At 52.0% G+C, this 17,745-nt stretch overlaps 1 protein-coding gene across 3 annotated transcripts in view; it reads left to right on the forward strand.

The window, feature by feature from the left end:
• SLC4A11 (solute carrier family 4 member 11) overlaps positions 1–17,745 on the forward strand; it is a 252,074-nt gene that overhangs the window by 40,871 nt on the left and 193,458 nt on the right. The window contains exon 1 of one of the 3 annotated variants that reach the window (XM_083458675.1): positions 10,559–10,884. The exons of the other annotated variants lie outside the window; for them this stretch is intronic. Coding sequence (XP_083314801.1) covers positions 10,866–10,884 — 19 coding nt within the window. The 5' untranslated portion in view covers positions 10,559–10,865. Of the gene's footprint in view, positions 1–10,558; positions 10,885–17,745 lie in introns of those variants that run through there. 3 annotated transcript variants of the gene reach the window in all.

Genomic DNA, 17,745 nt, shown 5'->3' on the forward strand with positions numbered 1-17,745 from the left:
CTAGCCTCAAATCTACTTTGACCCCTAAACATGTGGGGTTATTTCCTCCCGCCGCTCCCCAGACATCAGTAGGGCATTAACTTCCTTGCCCAAGTCTTCAGGATGGGGTGAGGCACAAGGAAGACTAAATAGCGTCGGCGCATAGTAACCACTTTCAGGTTTGCTAATGACTGTTGCAAGAACTCGTCCCATAAGCACCTGACGATACTATTCAAAAGACACCCATTTTAATAAATGGGGGCAGCAAGTTTGTCATTGCAGTCCAGGGCGTTCTCTTCTGCTAGAAGTCAGCCACACCTTGTTTCGATGATCTCTGAGCACAGTCGTGCCAAGGTCTTGCACAGCTGCCTCTAGGTATCGTGTTTCGAAGTGTGTTCTAATGCATGTGCATTTGATGGTTATCGTGATGCGCTGAGTGTCTTCGAGGACACGCTCCAAGAGCTGCAGCTGCAAAAGGATGCTGACAAGCTGGAAGGTGTGCAGAGGAGGGCAACCAAGATGATTAAGGGTCTGGGAACAAAGCCTGATGAGGAACAGTTGAAGGAGTGGATTTGTTTAGCCTGAAAAAGAGGAGACTGAGAGCCATGTTCAAGTATCTCAGGGGCTGTCACATGGAAGAGGGAACAGCCTTTTTTTTTACTCCTGCTCTGGGGGGTAGGACTCAAACCAATAGCTTCAAGGTACAAGGAAGGGACGCGGGTGGCGCTGTGGGTTAAACCATAGAGCCTAGGACTTGCCGATCAGAAGGTCAGCGGTTCAAATCCCCGCAACGGGGTGAGCTCCCATTGCTTGGTCCCAGCTCCTGCCAACCTAGCAGTTCGAAAGCATGTCAAAATGCAAGTACATAAATAGGTACCACTCTGGCGGAAAGGTAAATGGCGTTTCCGTGCGCTGCTCTGGTTCGCCAGAAGTGGTTTAGTCATGCTGGCTACATGACCCGGAAGCTGTATGCCAGCTCCCTTGGCCAATAAAGCGAGATGAGCGCCGCAACCCCAGAATCGGTCATGACTGGACCTAATGGTCAGGGGTCCCTTTACCTTTACCTTACAAGGAAGGACTAAACAACTCAGGACCGCAATACCTCAAGGACCGCCTCTTTCCATATGAACCTACCCAGACCCTAGGATCATCTTCTGAGGCCCTTTTTTGAGTGCCTCCTCCTCAAGAGGTCAGGAGGGTGGCAAGACGAGAACAGGGCCTTCTCTGCAGTGGCTCCCTGTCTGTGGAATGCTCTCCCCAGGGAGGAAGTTCGCCTGGCACCTTCATTATACACCTTAGGCGCCAGGCAAAAACGTTCCTTTTTAACCAGGCCTTTGGTTGATCAGTTTGACCTCTGATGCCCTTTTAAAATGTGGCTCTTTTCTGGGCTGTGTGTGTTATTAGGTTGTTGTTTTTATTCTGTTTATATATGTTGCCATCTTTTCTGTGAACTGCCCTGAGACCTCAGGGTATGGGGCGGTATATAAACTCAACAAATAATAATAATAAGCATCAGGAAGAACTTTCTGACGGTAGAAGCTGCTGGATAGTGGAACAGACTCCCTTGGGAAATGGTAGACTCTCCTTCGTTGGAGGTTTCTAAGCAGAGGTTGGATGGCCATCTCTCATGGATGATCTAGCTGAGATCCCTGCATTGCAGGGGGTTGGACTAGAGGACACCTGGAGTCCTTTTTCCTTTAGTAAATCCTTATATATAGCCCAATTTTGTTCCATGTTTTTCTTTTTTAGCATTATCGCTTCTGAAGGTGAAATCCACCAGTGTGATGGCCTGGGATTCCGATTCGGAGGATGAAACAGAGGAATCCCAGCCTGCACAGGAGTCCCCGCCTCCAGGGCCGGCTGAACTGGGGCAAGGCCTAGAGGCTGAAGAGCCTGCACCTGTGGCAGTGCAGCAGGAGCTGGGCCCAGGTGAAGCCCTCCTGGCCCCAGAGGGGCCTGATGACTCAGTGGCCACAGGTGAGCCTCCTCCAGGGCCCAGTAACCCTTCGGCCTCTCCTGATCTGCAGAGGCTTAGGGCAGAGAGGCGAAGGGAACTAGTTGCCCCCAGGAGGAGTGCTCGCCTTAAGGCCAGAGTAGGCGGGGCTCCTGGGGGTCGGGACCGCCCCTGACCTTAGAAGAGGATAAAAGCCCAGTCAGCCCGGCCCCAGGTTGCGGGAGCAACGTCGTTGTTGGCTTCGGACCTTCCTGTGATCCTGATCCTTGCTCGGCCTCCTGTTCCTGACTAACCGGTACTCCTGTTCCCTGCTCGGCTTCCTGTTCCTGACTATCCAGTACTCCTGTTCCCTGCTCGGCCTCCTGTTCCCGACCATCCGGTGTTCCTGTTACCTGCTCAGCCTTCTGTTCCAGCGTTCCTGTTCCCCGCCCGTCTCTCTGCATCGGACCTCGCCCCGCTTCGTGTGGACTCTGCTACACTCACGGTACCTTACCCCCGGGACCAGCACAGTTTGCTCCCGCCTCACCCGCACTCCCCCTTCGTAGGGGTGCGTTCGGGAAGAGCCAGAGGCCATGGAGGACCAGGCGGCTGCACTGGTGACTTTGGCCCAGGAGAACCAGGCCTTAACTCACACCGTGCAGCAGCTCAGTGACGCGGTCGTGGCACTCCAGCAACGCTTAGAAGCCCTACCGGCTCCTGGGGCCGACGCCCCGACTCCTGGCAAGTACCCAGTGGCTTTGCCTGAGAAATTTGATGGAGCCCCGGCCAGCTTTCCTATGTTCCTGGCCCAGGCCAAGCTATATATTCAGGGGCGAGCCCGGAACTTTCCTGACGACCGCACCAAGGTGCACTTTTTGATTAGTTTGTTAAAGGACCAGGCGGCCAAGTGGGCGTTGCCGCTACTCAGGCAAGACTCCACCTTGCTGGCAGACTATACGGGGTTTTGCAATCGTTTGGAGGCCGCGTTCGGCAACCCCCAGAAAGGGAGTCAAGCCAACCGGGCGATTCGGCGGTTGAGACAGGGCAAGTCCACGGTGGCCGCATACACCACAGAATTCCGGCTGCTGGCACAGGACTTGACCTGGAACGACTCGGCTCTCCGGGACCAGTATCTCGAGGGGCTTTCAGATGAGATACTGGACCAGCTGGCCACGATGGAACGCCCCACCACGCTAGACACCCTTATCCAATGGAGTCTACAGATTGACGATCGGCTAGAGGACCGGCGTCAGGCTCGGGACCGCCGGCACCTCCAGTTCTTGGCCCCAGTGTCGACCAGCAGCCCCACGGGTCCAGCTAAGTCATTGGAGGAACCTATGCAGCTTGGGGCAGTGCGGACACGCCTCTCCCCCGCAGAGAAGTCGCGGCGTCGGGAGGGGAATCTTTGTCTCTATTGTGGCGGAAGCGGACACTATGCAAGGTTCTGTCCTGAGAAACGCCAGCCGCAGGGAAACCACCAAACCCCAGTAGCTGATGGCCCTGGCTACCGGGGGTCCCAAACAGCACAGAATGGGGCCGCACCAATTGAATTACAACACCTTATGGTTCCGGTACATCTATACCCTCCAGGAGGGCCATGGATTCTTACCCATGCGCTGGTGGATTCGGGCGCAACCCGCTCTTATATGGACGCTGCTTTTGCTGCCCAGCATCGGGTGCCACTGCGGAACAAGCCAGAACCGGTGCAGGTGGAGGCAATCGACGGACGGCCCCTGCGTTCGGGTGCCGTCACTCAGGAGACCCAGCCCCTGGTCCTGTGCCTCCAGCAGCACCGTGAGATGCGAACTCTGGATATTGCCTCCATGCCCCGGTTCCCCCTGGTGCTTGGGATGGACTGGCTGGAGGCTCACAATGTGCGGATTGACTGGGTCAAACGGACTGTATACTTCCCAGACCCCAGTTCTCCGGCTGAGACTGAGATGCTAGCAGCTGCGCCCACTGAGGAGGTTGCTGCAACACTCCCCGCTGAATACCGGGACTATCACGACGTGTTTGAGGAACGGGGGGCAGACCAGCTGCCGCCGCATCGGTCCTTTGACTGTGGCATAGACCTCCAGCCCGGAGCGCCTCTACCGGTGAGTCGCTTATACTCGTTAACCGAGCCAGAGCGCGAGGCTTTACAGGACTTCTTGCGCAAGAACCTGGAGCGTGGGTTCATTAGGCCTTCTACCTCGCCCACTGCTGCGCCAGTGCTCTTTGTTAAAAAGAAATGTGGGGAGCTCCGCCTTTGCCATGATTACCGGGCCCTGAACAAAATCACCATCCCGGACCGGTACCCTTTGCCCCTTATTTCGGAGTTACTGGAGCGGGTGCAAGGGGCGCAGGTGTTCACCAAGCTAGACCTCCGGGGTGCCTACAATTTGATTCGGATCCGCGCCGGGGATGAGTGGAAGACCGCATTTGGGACCCGGTACGGACAGTTCGAATACCTGGTTATGCCCTTTGGTTTGTGCAACGCGCCTGCTGTGTTCCAACGGTACATCAACCACGTGTTCCAGGACTTGCTAGACAAGTATGTGGTGGTGTACTTGGATGACATTCTGGTTTACTCCCGTGACCCGGCGTGCCACGAAGGCCATGTCCGGACCGTGCTGCAGCGCTTGCGCGAGCATCGTCTGTATGCAAAGCTCAGCAAGTGCGAGTTTCATCAGCGATCAGTGGACTTCCTGGGTCACCGACTCTCACCAGGTGGGGTGCAGATGGATCCTGGGAAGGTGGCAGCGGTTCGAGAATGGGCGGCACCTCGGAACCGCAAGGACCTACAGCGTTTCCTGGGGTTCGCCAACTATTACCGAACCTTCATTGCGGACTATGCTCACCGCACCACCCCGTTGACCCGACTACTGCGCCCCAAGACGCCGTTTTCCTGGGACAAGGAGGCGGAGGAGGCGTTTCAAGGGTTGAAGGCCTGTTTCCAGAGAGCGCCAATCTTGCAACATCCGGATCCTTCTCGACCCTTTGTGGTAGAGACTGACGCCTCCAGTACGGCTCTCGGTGCCGTCTTGTCTCAGCAGCACGGACCGGAAGCGCCACTTTTACCCTGCGCCTTCTATTCCCGCCAGCTCCTCCCAGCGGAGCGTAACTATACTGTGTGGGAGCGGGAACTACTGGCCATCAAGGTAGCCTTTGAGGTCTGGCGCCACCATCTTGAGGGGGCACGACATCCGGTGGAGGTGAGAACCGACCACCGGAACCTGGAGTACCTCCAGACCACCCGCAAGCTGAACCAAAGACAGATCCGGTGGGCGTTGTTCTTTTCCCGGTTCCAGTTTCGGATCCGCTACATCCCTAGCTCTCAGAATCAGAAGGCGGATGCTCTGTCCCGGAAACCTGAAGACAACGCAGACACGGTACAGCAAGCAGAACCCACCACGATTCTACCTCCGGCTGCATTCCTGGCCACCCAGGAGGCGCAGCCACTGCAGGTTCGGGTGCGGGAACAACAGCGGGTCGACGCTTGGGCCCAGGATCGTCTCCGGGAGCTGGCTGAAGGGTCCAGTCCACAATATCCGGGGCTGGTCCTGCATCAGGGCCTGCTGCTGCACCACGGTCGTCTGTACGTCCCGCCAGGGCCACTACGGCTGGAGGTTCTCCGGATGGCCCATGATGCCCCAGCAGCGGGGCACTTTGGACGGTATCGGACCACCCATTTGGTCAGTCGGGAGTTTTGGTGGCCCCGCCTGAAGGCTGACGTGGCTCGCTACGTTGCTGGTTGTGATGTCTGCCGTCGCGCCAAGGGTCCTACCGGGCGACCCCCCGGCCTACTTCAGCCATTGCCAGTTCCACCGCGCCCTTGGCACACGGTTTCGTTGGACTTTATAGTGGAATTACCCTCGTCTCGTGGCTGTACCTGCCTTCTGGTTTTCTCCGACCATTTCACCAAGATGGTACACTGCGCTCCCTGTCCATCTGTACCCACAGCCAAGGAAACTGCGCAGCTGTACCTTCAGCATGTCTTCCGCCTGCATGGACTACCTGAGCGCGTGGTGTCCGACCGGGGCGTTCAGTTCACATCCCGGTTCTGGCGAGCATTACACCAGACCCTCGGGACAGAGGTCTGCCTCTCGTCAGCCTACCACCCACAGACCGATGGCCAGACGGAACGGGCGAACGCGGTGCTAGAGCAGTACCTCCGGTGTTACTGCAGCTACCAGCAGGATGACTGGGTCGACCACCTGGCATTGGCGGAGTTTGCCTATAACAACGCGGTGAATGCGTCCACCCAGCAGACCCCGTTCCAGGCCAGCTATGGTTATCATCCACGGCTGTTTCCAGAGGTGCTGCCGGCATCCGCGGTCCCGGCAGTGACGGAGTGGCTTCAGGAGCTCCAGTCCCAGCAACAGCTTTTGGTGGAGCAACTGCACCAGGCCAAGGAAGCGTACAAAGCCCAGGCCGACCGCCACCGCCAGGTGGGGCCGGAACTTCGCGTCGGTGACCTGGTTTGGCTCTCCACTCGCCATCTCCACCCCTCTCGACCTTCGCGGAAGTTGGACGCCCGCTTCACCGGCCCGTTCCCTATCGTGGACCAAGTCTCTCCTGTGGCATTCCGTCTCCGGTTACCCGCAACCCTGAAGGTTCACCCGGTCTTCCACAGGTCCCTTTTGAGTCCTGTGGCCCCACCCGACGAGTTCCACCCGAACCGTCCCCAACCGCAGCCAGTGTTGGTTCGGGGAGAGCCTGAGTACGAGGTGGAACGCATCCTGGACTCCCGATACCGCAGGGGAAAGCTACAGTATCTCATTGACTGGAAGGGGTACGGACCGGAGGACCGTTCCTGGGAACCAGCAGCCAACGTCCACGCACCTGCCTGCCTCCGAGAGTTCCATGCGACGTACCCCGGCAAGCCGGGTCCGGACCCTCGGTTGAGGGGGGGGCCTGGGAGGGGGGATGGTGTGATGGCCTGGGATTCCGATTCGGAGGATGAAACAGAGGAATCCCAGCCTGCACAGGAGTCCCCGCCTCCAGGGCCGGCTGAACTGGGGCAAGGCCTAGAGGCTGAAGAGCCTGCACCTGTGGCAGTGCAGCAGGAGCTGGGCCCAGGTGAAGCCCTCCTGGCCCCAGAGGGGCCTGATGACTCAGTGGCCACAGGTGAGCCTCCTCCAGGGCCCAGTAACCCTTCGGCCTCTCCTGATCTGCAGAGGCTTAGGGCAGAGAGGCGAAGGGAACTAGTTGCCCCCAGGAGGAGTGCTCGCCTTAAGGCCAGAGTAGGCGGGGCTCCTGGGGGTCGGGACCGCCCCTGACCTTAGAAGAGGATAAAAGCCCACTCATCCCGGCCCCAGGTTGCGGGAGCAACGTCGTTGTTGGCTTCGGACCTTCCTGTGATCCTGATCCTTGCTCGGCCTCCTGTTCCTGACTAACCGGTACTCCTGTTCCCTGCTCGGCTTCCTGTTCCTGACTATCCAGTACTCCTGTTCCCTGCTCGGCCTCCTGTTCCCGACCATCCGGTGTTCCTGTTACCTGCTCAGCCTTCTGTTCCAGCGTTCCTGTTCCCCGCCCGTCTCTCTGCATCGGACCTCGCCCCGCTTCGTGTGGACTCTGCTACACTCACGGTACCTTACCCCCGGGACCAGCACAACCAGGGTGTCTTAGGTTCCAGTAATTCTTGTACTTTACCCATACTCTATATATTGGTTTCCTTACTATGTGATTAAGAAATCCCCTGTGGACTTTCACCTTTTCATATCTTAAATAAGCATGCCACCCATAGGTAAAAGGGACCCCTGACCATTAGGTCCAGTCGTGGCCGACTCTGGGGTTGCGGCTCTCATCTCTCTTTACTGGCAGAGGGAGCCGGCGTACAGCTTCCGGGTCATGTGGCTAGCATGACTAAGCCGCTTCTGGCGAATCAGAGCAGCGCATGGAAACGCCGTTTACCTTCCCGCCGTAGCAGTACCTATTTATCTACTTGCACTTTGATGTGCTTTCGAACTGCTAGGTTGGCAGGAGTAGGGACCGAGCAACGGGAGCTCACCCCGTCGCGGGGATTCGAACCACCGACCTTCTGATTGGCAAGTCCTAGGCTCTGTGGTTTAACCCACAGCGCCACCCACGTCCCTCCAGGGTGTCTTAGGTTCCAGTAATTCCTTGTATTTTACCCATACTCTATATATTGGTGTCCTTATGATGTGATTAAGAAATCCCCTGTGGACTTTCACCTTTTCATATCCTAAATACGCATGCCACCCATAACGGTTGTTAAACCCTTCCAAATCCAGTAGGTCTCCATCTTGTAATGTTATCCACTCTTTCAACCAATCTAAGCAGACTGAGTCATAGTACAAATTTAGGTCAGGTTGGAGTCCTTTCCAGCTCTACGAAACTATGATTCTAATATTCTACGAAATGTGTCTGTTTACCAGGAATGCATTTTGTGAGCCTTGGCAGGGCAGACACAGCACACTCGTTTCATGCTAGTTGCAGTCTCTGCTTTCTGTTGCCTTCTCTCAACAATCCCAGCCTTGGTTTTGATCGGTGAAGCCCCTTAGTTACAGCACCTCTCCGGTGGGTGCCATTGCCATTCTAAGAGATCAGGAGAGGTGTTCACGGCGAGTTCTAGCACTTCTTTTTTTAAAGATAATAATATCTATATTCCAGCCTTCACCAGAAGATCACAGGGCGGTTTACAGTGTAAAACCACAAAAATGCATGGAACATAATCAACGAGAACAACCAATACCCCCCAGTCCCGAAGAGTCTTCTGCTGCCGCTCTTCCCATTTCTGAATTAGCATGAAATCAGTTCCACGTTCAATAGCTTGCATTCATCTTCCATAGGGGAAAAACATGCTTGGCCCATAAGAGCTTTGATGGAACAATCCTGTATAGACCAGTTTTGTCGTGGTGAGACTTAAACGAAACCACAGGGTTTAAATTTTTTATTTCTGGAAGTTTCAGCTTTAGGGTGAACTTGCACAGAAATGGGATTGTTCTGCATTCATGGGAGCTTTTGATTCCGGAGTGTCAAGCAGTTTGGAGTGCATTTAAATAGTTCCTCACTTAAAACAGTTGATGGTGCTCAAGCGATCGCTGCCATCATTCACTCCTCGGAACCACAAGCACTCTGCGCTCTTGCCTCTAGCAGAACACGATCTGAATATATTATGTAGTCTAAGGATCCGTGTGATTTGCTGGCAGTCTTGTGCTGTTGTTTATTTATATTTATTCAGTTTATATATTGCCCTTTATCAAAAGATCCCAGGGTGGTGTACAACATTAAAAACACATTGCAGAACTTCAGTGATAAAAACATAATAAAAGGCATACTGAGAGAAAGCATAATAATGATAAAATAGTCATGCACACTTTCACGGGCTATAGATTATTTAATATTCCTGGGGAAAGAGGAATGTTTTTGCCTGGAACCTAAGGACGTGCAATGGTGGTACCAGGCGAGCCTCTCTGGGTGGAGCGTTCCACAACCGGGGGGCCACCACAGAAAAGGCCCAGCTCGTTAAAGAAGTTGTAGGCCAGCCCTGTTCATAGTAGAAGCCATGGTAGAAGCTGACAAAGCAGTGTAGGACTGAGCTAAAGCTCGTAATGTGTGTGTGTGTGTGTGTGTGTGTGTGTGTGTGTGTGTGACTAACGTGGCTCTCTGGATGTTGCTGGACTCCAACTCCCATCACCCCCAGCTTGCATGGGCTAGTAGCCAAGGATGATGGGAGTTGTAGTCCAGCCATGTAGGGATGCTCAGAGGTGAGCCACCCCTGCAATAAAGAACGAAGGAGGCGAAATCGGGGTCTCAATCCAAGTCCGCTGGATCAGGCCAGACCTGGTTCTTTTGCATTGTGCCCTTCAATATTGGGTGCCGGGTGCGAGCAAAGCATAGAAACGGCACAATATTCATTCCCATTTGGGTTGGCTGGCAACAGTTACGGTAAAGGTAAAGGGACCCGTGACCATTAGGTCCAGTCATGGCCGACTCTGGGGTTGTGGCGCTCATTTCACTTTACTGGCCAAGGGAGCTGGCGTACAGCTTCTGGGTCATGTGGCCAGCATGACTAACCCACCTCTGGCGAAACCAGAGCAGCACACGGAAACGCCGTTTACCTTCCCGCTGGAGCAGTACCTATTTATCTACTTGCACTTTGACGTGCTTTTGAACTGCTAGGTTGGCACGAGCAACGGGAGCTCACCCCGTTGCGGGGATTCGAACCGCCGACCTTCTGATTTGGCAAGTCCTAGGCTCTGTGGTTTAACCCACAGTGCTACCCGCATCCCTAACAATTACGTTACAAAGGCTTATTTCATTTAAAAACAGTTGGTACCAGATCTTAAGTCATAAATGTCATCGGTGTGCATCAGCAGAGCAGGACTTCAGCGTGTTGTTTGTGGAGGCAACCATCCTGGTCTCCAGACCTAAATTGTTTTCGGCAATGCATGCACAGTTCTGATACACTTTCTTAACATGAAATATGTCGTGTGGAATGAGAGGAATTGAGAACCTACAGTGCTGTTCTTTCAACGAGTTGGGGAAGCAAAACCTTCTGATTCTCTCCCACCCCCTTTTAAAAAAATGCTTTCTAACACCCCCCCCCCCTTCTTGATTCAGTGTCGTTTGAGGCTGGCATGTACCAAGTGTTCGCTGCGTTCTGCATGCTGCTTCCGACCTGTCAGCAGCTGTTAAGGCTGTGACAGCGAGATAAAAGGCGACGTTCTGAAGTCTGAAGGTTTCTCGAAACCACATCCCAGGCTCTGACAATTCTTGTTTTCAATGTTCGGAAGTAGAATTCAGCAGAGCTCGCACACGGCTCTGAGTTGCACATGAGTGGCGGATCTGCTTTGTGGGCATCGGCTGAGGTTCTCGGCTTCTCGGGTCCATCTTTCGGCACAGAAGATGGCTTGGCAAGTTAGGCTGCCTCTCGCTGTTTGGGGCACACGCTCTGGTCGCCAGTTGCAACCGTCATGCGCCGTGGGTCCCAGCACTCCGTGACACGATGTTCGTGACAATATCGGGTAAAGTGAAATCCCTCCCATTTTCCAATATTTGTGTGTGAGTGCTTGAGAGAGAGAGAGAGAGAAGTAATTTGAACAAAAAAATAGTGCCATGCTTTTCGTTCTGAAAAAACGAAACCAATGTTTGTGTGTGTTTCAGTAACTGGGGCATGACTCTGTTTTCCCCCTCTGGTTGTGGTGCTCAACAGGAGAGTGCTCTTGCTGTGGCTTCGAGCTGCAATTAAGGCTATTTTCAAGCATCCTTTTTGCTGCTTCTGAATATGCGCAGTGCCTCTGCACTTTATGTTTAAGAGCAGGAAATCTTGGACTCGGAGCCTCTTATTGTCCCTCCGTTTTAAAAATAACTACCCTCCTTATCTAGCGAAGGATGCCTCCGGCAATAGCAGGAATGCATTCCCTCGGTTTGAGTCATAGCGAAATAGCATGGAGGGAAAGAGAAAGGAGATGTTGACAAGGAGACCCTGGATGGTGAAGCTTTAAATTCAGCTCTTGCATGGGAGAATTGGCAATACGGCTTTGGATGAGATTTACGTTTTTCTCCTCCAGTGAGAGCCGCTTTCCGAGCATCTGTTGACGTATTCTGCCTTGGACGAAGGAAGCTTTATATAACCCACTTGAGCTGGGGCACTTCCGCTGCTCCTTTCATTCTTTGCACCCCGGAAAGTAGAAGTTTGGTGCTGCAGCAGCACATTTTGGCAACCCTGCCGTTTCCCCAAATCATTTGGCAAACCTGGGTTATTACAGGTGTGTACATTTCCTTGAGAGCATCTGGCCCGAGGAGGAACTCGCTTTTCAATCAGCTGCTTCATCTGTTCCCACCAAAAGCTTAACCCCACCATTTCCCAACTGAGGTAAAGGTAAAGGGTAAAGGGACCCCTGACCATTAGGTCCAGTCGTGGCCGACTCTGGGGTTGCGGAGCTCATCTCGCTTTATTGGCCGAGGGAGCCGGCGTACAGCTTCCGGGTCATGTGGCCAGCATGATTAAGCCGCTTCAGGTGAACCAGAGCAGCGCATGGAAACACCATTTACCTTCCCGCTGGAGCGGTATCTCTTTATCTACTTGCACTTTGATGTACTTTCGAACTGCTAGGTTGGCAGGAGCAGGGACCGAGCAACAGGAGCTCGCCCCGTCACAGGGATTCGAACCGCCAATCTTCCGATTGGCAGGTCCTAGGCTCTGTGGTTTAACCCACAGCGCCACCCGTGTCCCTGTGATGCAATGGGGATTGTACAAAAAGAACTGAATATTAGTAATTATTCTGGCCCTGTTTTGTGGATCAGATCCTAACAGATAACATATCTTTGGACCAGTTCCTATTTCTAATGCCCTGCAAAGATTTGGTTTATCTTTTACAAATAGAAGAATGCAGAATCTGGATGCATGCAGATGCCCGCACATCCGTCTCTACTTCTGTTTTCTTCTTCGGTCTGAACTCTGCTGCCCGAAGAATACAAAGTTCAAGCTTGCAAAGCTTTTAGTGGGCTATGTAAGCAATTTATTTTTATCTTACAACTGAAATATAAGGGCCTTTTGATTTTGTTAGCTTGGTTCATAATACTGAAAGCAGAAAGGTATTTTGTCACTTCTAAAGAGGAATGAATGGTATTATGACTAGGGATAGAAAAGGGAATTAGGCCTTGTTTGCATTTGGATGCAAATCTAATTAATCCACGTGTCCTGAAGCGGTATGTGAAACAAAATGCAACTCTTCTTCAAAATCTGCACTTCTGTAACCATAAAAAATGTGCATATTATGGGAATGTGTGCTTAAGAACGCATATATTAGTGAGAAAAACATAGGAAGATGCACTGTATTAGGGGAAATCACTTGCAAAATCTGCACGTTGGGCAAAACTGCAAAGAAAAATATGCGTGTTAGGATTAATGGATGCTAAAGCACTGAGGAATCTCTGGGAGGATTTTAAATAAAACATTCAGAAAGCGACGCTGAAATGAGGCAAACAGAACCTGTGTTTGGAAAATGAGAAACGAAAATGGACAGAGCCACACTATAAACATTTGTGAACGAGGTTGCGCTTCTGAGAAAGTGGACTCCGGTCAACAGAAACGTTTGCCGTAATAAATTTATTGTGCCTTTTAAGATGCCTCAAGACTCTTGACTGGTTTGGCAGCTGTAGACCAGCAGAGCTACCTCTCTGGAAATTGGGGGAAAGCAAAGTTCTCTTCTGGGGCGAGATGCAGTTGCACAGCTAGATAAGGAATATACAGACAGCTTTGACACTGGTAATCATGTTGTGTGGATGCCTGATTATCGTCTTCCAAAGCAACTACTCTATTCCGAACTTAAAAATGGAAAGCGTAATGCTGGTGGTCACCAAAAGAGGTTTAAAGACTCTCTCAAGGAAAATCTAAAAAAAATGTTGTATAAACACAGACAACTGAGAAACACTGGCTTGCGAGCGCTCCAGTTGGAGAACAGCCTTTACCAAAGGTGTCATGGGCTTTGAAGATACTCGAACTCAGAATGCAAGGAAGAAACGTGTTAAGAGGAAGGCACACTTGACAAATCCACACCGTGATCAACTCCCGCCTGGAAACCAATGTCCCCACTGTGGAAGGATGTGTGGGTCCAGAATTGGCCTCCACAGTCATCGGACTCATCGTTAAGACCATTTTCATGGAAGACAATCTTACTCAGCTAGGTAAGGTAAAGATAAAGGTACCCCTGCCTGTACGGGCCAGTCTTGACAGACTCTAGGGTTGTGCGCCCATCTCACTCAAGAGGCCGGGGGCCAGCGCTGTCCGGAGACACTTCTGGGTCACGTGGCCAGCGTGACAAAGCCGCATCTGGCGAGCCAGCGCAGCACACGGAAACGCTGTTTACCTTCCCGCCAGTAAGCAGTCCCTATTTATCTACTTGCACCCGGGGGTGCTTTCGAACTGCTAGGTTGGCAGGCGCTGGGACCGAGCAACGGGAGCGCACCCTGCCGCACGGATTCGAACCGCCGACCTTTTGATCGGCAAGCCCTAGGTGCTGAGGCTTTTACCCAGCTAGGAGTGATCGCCAAAGAAGAATAAATGCACACAGCATATTGAAGAACATTGAACCCCACATCGTATCTGAAACCCTTTTGCGGTCAAAGCTCTCCAATACAAACACACATGCAGAATAGTTGCGATAGAACTGGAAGCATCTTTGCCCACCTGCTATGCCAAAAAGCTCTGTGTACTAGCAGACGGTAGTGGCTGCTGGGGCACACGGCGTAATAAAATTTGGCTGGAGACGTGATGTTCTGCTAGGCTAATGACCTGTGAAAGTATGGAAGAGGGGCTCCGGTAGTTGTTAAGTGCTGCAACAGAGAAGGAAACCAAGGATGGGTATGGAAGGCAAGGCTGGAGCCAAGAGATTCTTGTTGCTGCTGATTGACTCCGCAGATCCCGTTCTGCAGCATTCCCCCGACAGTTGAATGGGACCCGTCCCCTGCGGTTCCAGCACCCAGGAGGTGGCTCCAGCCCTGGGGATGTGCCCTGGGGTCAGGGCGTGTGGAAAGGGCTTCCTGATAAACCGGGGCCTTCGGCTTCGGAGCCGAGTCCACAATTTTGCCGTGCAACGGTGGGAAAATAGCTGTGGGGGCTCCAACGCGGAGTGTCTGCTCTGAGTTCTTCCAAGAACAGCTTGTTCGGGCCTTGAGTCTTTCCAAGGGGACTGGAGGCAGCAGGAAAAGGCAAACAAAACTATCGAAGGGGCTTCCCTGCATGGACAAGCAGCAAAGTTTGAGGCTTTTTTTTTTAATTTAGAGAGAAGGCAAGTGAGCAGGTTTATGATAGAGGTGTGTGATGTGGAGAAACTAGACGTCCTGGCTGGATTTCTGTATTTATCCCTGTTTTGCTTTTTAAATACTGTGGGTTTGTGCACCGCTTAGAAATTACAAGAATATTAAGCCGTCCAGAAATACTTTTAAATCAAAAAATCTCTTACCTTTAAAGCCAAAATAAAATTGGGGGGAACTTATAACATCAATTTTTCTAAGACAAGGTGAAAATCCAGTCTATTCCTAGGTAAAGGTAAAGGGACCCCTGACCATTAGGTCCAGTCGTGACCGACTCTGGGGTTGCGGTGTTTATCTCGCTTTATTGGCCGAGGGAGCCACAGTTAACGGGTCATGTGGCCAGCATGGCTAAGCCGCTTCTGGCGAACCAGAGCAGTGCACGAAAACGCCGTTTACCTTCTTGCCAGAGTGGTACCTATTTATCTAATTGAACTTGAAGTGCTTTTGAACTGCTAGGTGGGCAGGAGCAGGGACCAAGCAACGGGACCTCACCCCGTTGCGGGGATTCAAACCGCCGACCTTCTGATCGGCAAGTCCTAGCCTCTGTGGTTTAACCCACAGTGCCACCTGCGTCCCAGTCTATTCCTAGGGAAACACAAAATCCCATATCTGGATTCTTCAGGCAACCCGCTAGGTTTGGATTTTACTGCCTTTTGAACTCATTGGAGTTACTCAAAATATAACAGGGCAGGCAGAAGGACAACACACACATATAGTACACAGGCAACATTTGACACTTAACCCTTGGTATTTTCTACAATCATTAAGAAGATATTGGCAGAACGAGACCGTTGCAGCAGAAGAAGTCAGTTTGTTAAAAAGCACCTTATGAAAAGAAAGTTTTGCATCTCCTCCAAAATGGGAAGCCAGGGAGCTTCCTTGTGAAGACAGTCCTGTAGCTGTGGAAAGCCCTTCCTTGGTACCCGATAATAGAATAGTAAACACAGGAAGAGAGTGCCTTAAAGCATGGACAGAGTGCCTTCTCCCCCTGCACAGATTGACCACAGCCTGTCATTAAGAAGCAGGGGGTCAATTGCCTACCAGCCCACCCATTAATCCTAGCTTGCCAACTCTTGAACTCGCTTCAGCCTTTTGTTACTTTACTGGCGGCGTACAAAGGTAAAGGGACCCCTGACCATTAGGTCCAGTCGTGACCAACTCTGGGGTTGTGGCGCTCATCTCGCTTTATTGGCCGAGGGAGCTGGCGTACAGCTTCCGGGTCATGTGGCCACCATGACTAAGCCGCTTCTGGTGAACCAGAGCAGCGCACGGAAACGTCTTTTACCTTCCCGACGGAGCGGTACCTATTATCTACTTGCACTTTGACATGTTTTCGAACTGCTAGGTTGGCAGGAGCAGGGACCGAGCAATGGGAGCTCACCCCGTCACGGGGATTCGAACTGCTGACCTTCTGATCAGCAAGCCCTAGGCTCTGTGGTTTAACCCACAGCGCCACCCACGTCAGCGGCGTACAAACCATGCCTTTAATGCATATTTTTATAACATAATTTCCCCCAAAGAGTCCTGGGAGCTGGACTTCATGCTTCATAAAGCTACAATTCCCAGCACCCTCAACAAACTACGGTTCCCAGGGATCCTTGGGGCCATTTTCTGACAGACTCTTCCTTCCTGGTACTGACTAAAGCTCCACGTGCCTGGCGTGCATTTAAAGCACCCGCCCTCTAGAATCTAGGGACATGTAGTTTGCCACTCGCAGAACTACAATTCCTTCACAGACGCCAGCTCCCAGGTTTCTTTGGGTGAAGTCCCATAATGTACTTTAAATACTCGGTGTATATGAAGCCTACATGTGCGCAGGATGAGTCACAGGCTGGGGTGAGCTGGAAGACTCAGAAATGCCTGCCAAGCTCATGGGCTCGTGTATCACCTCTTTGTCCTCCTGGCACAAGCGATCTCGTCATTCGCAGTTCCACGCAGAAACACAGTGCTCTGTGAGTGACTCAAGCGGTTGAAATGCCCTGGGATTTATTGTCTGTGGAGTCGGGGGGCTTGCTCTGAATTGCAATGCATTCACCTACAAAGCGTATTTGAGTGTTGGAGAATTCGGTTGGAACCTGAAATGGGAGCGGACGTTGCCTCGGTTTTTACGTTCGTCTTGAGGTCAGAAATGGAAATCACGCAAGAAGATATGGTCACTGGGTTTTTTTTAGTCCACGATTACTCCATCAATAATTACGTTGTGTTGTGCATTGTTTCTGACATTTCCATTCCACTGAAACGCATTGACATCAATTGCAATTACAGTGGACGCTCGGGCTGCGAATGTGATCTATGCGGGATGCACATTCACAACCCGCAGCGGCGCGTCTGCACAGTCGCGGGTTGCGATTCGGCACTTCTGCGCATGTACAAAGTGTGATTTAGCGCTTCGGCGCATGCGCGACCTGGAAATAACCTGTTCTGGTACTTCTGGGTTTTGGCAGTCCGTAACCTGAAAAAACGCAACCTGAAGCATCTGTAACCCGAGGTATGACTGTATTGAAATCTTTTTCAATAGCAAAATAGCAAGACGAATAACGGACATTTTTGCAGAAGCAGAACTGCATAACGATCAATAGTAAGACCTATTGCAGTTGTTAAGAGTCATCAACAGGCTCATCTCAGCTATCTGCCAATCACCCATTCCCACCACCCTTCTGAGTAATACCCCTCCCCACCTTCTCACTATATAGAAGGATCTGGCAACTTCTGTTTCAGTGTATCTGAAGAAGTGTGCATGCACACGAAAGCTCATACCAAGAACTAACTTAGTTGGTCTTTAAGGTGCTACTGGAAGGAATTTTTTTATTTATGCATAACGATGGAAAGAGCGCCGATTTCAAATTAAAAAGGACGGGACAGAAACTGCTGCCTCCTTGCAACCCAGGTCCTGGATGTGTTAGCAACTTAAGGGCTGTTTAGTAGACAGTGGAGCTGACACGGCAAATCGCTGCAAAATTCTAAGTCATGTTTTTGGGTGTGTCTTCTTTAGCAAAGCATACAAAGGGAAGCTGAAACACCCTCAGAATGTCTCAAGGGGCTTTGCATATCCCTAGCTGAGAACCGGT

This window comes from Podarcis liolepis, assembly GCF_965112155.1.
Source record: "Podarcis liolepis genome assembly, chromosome: 9".
Taxonomy (NCBI): Eukaryota; Metazoa; Chordata; class Lepidosauria; order Squamata; family Lacertidae; genus Podarcis; species Podarcis liolepis.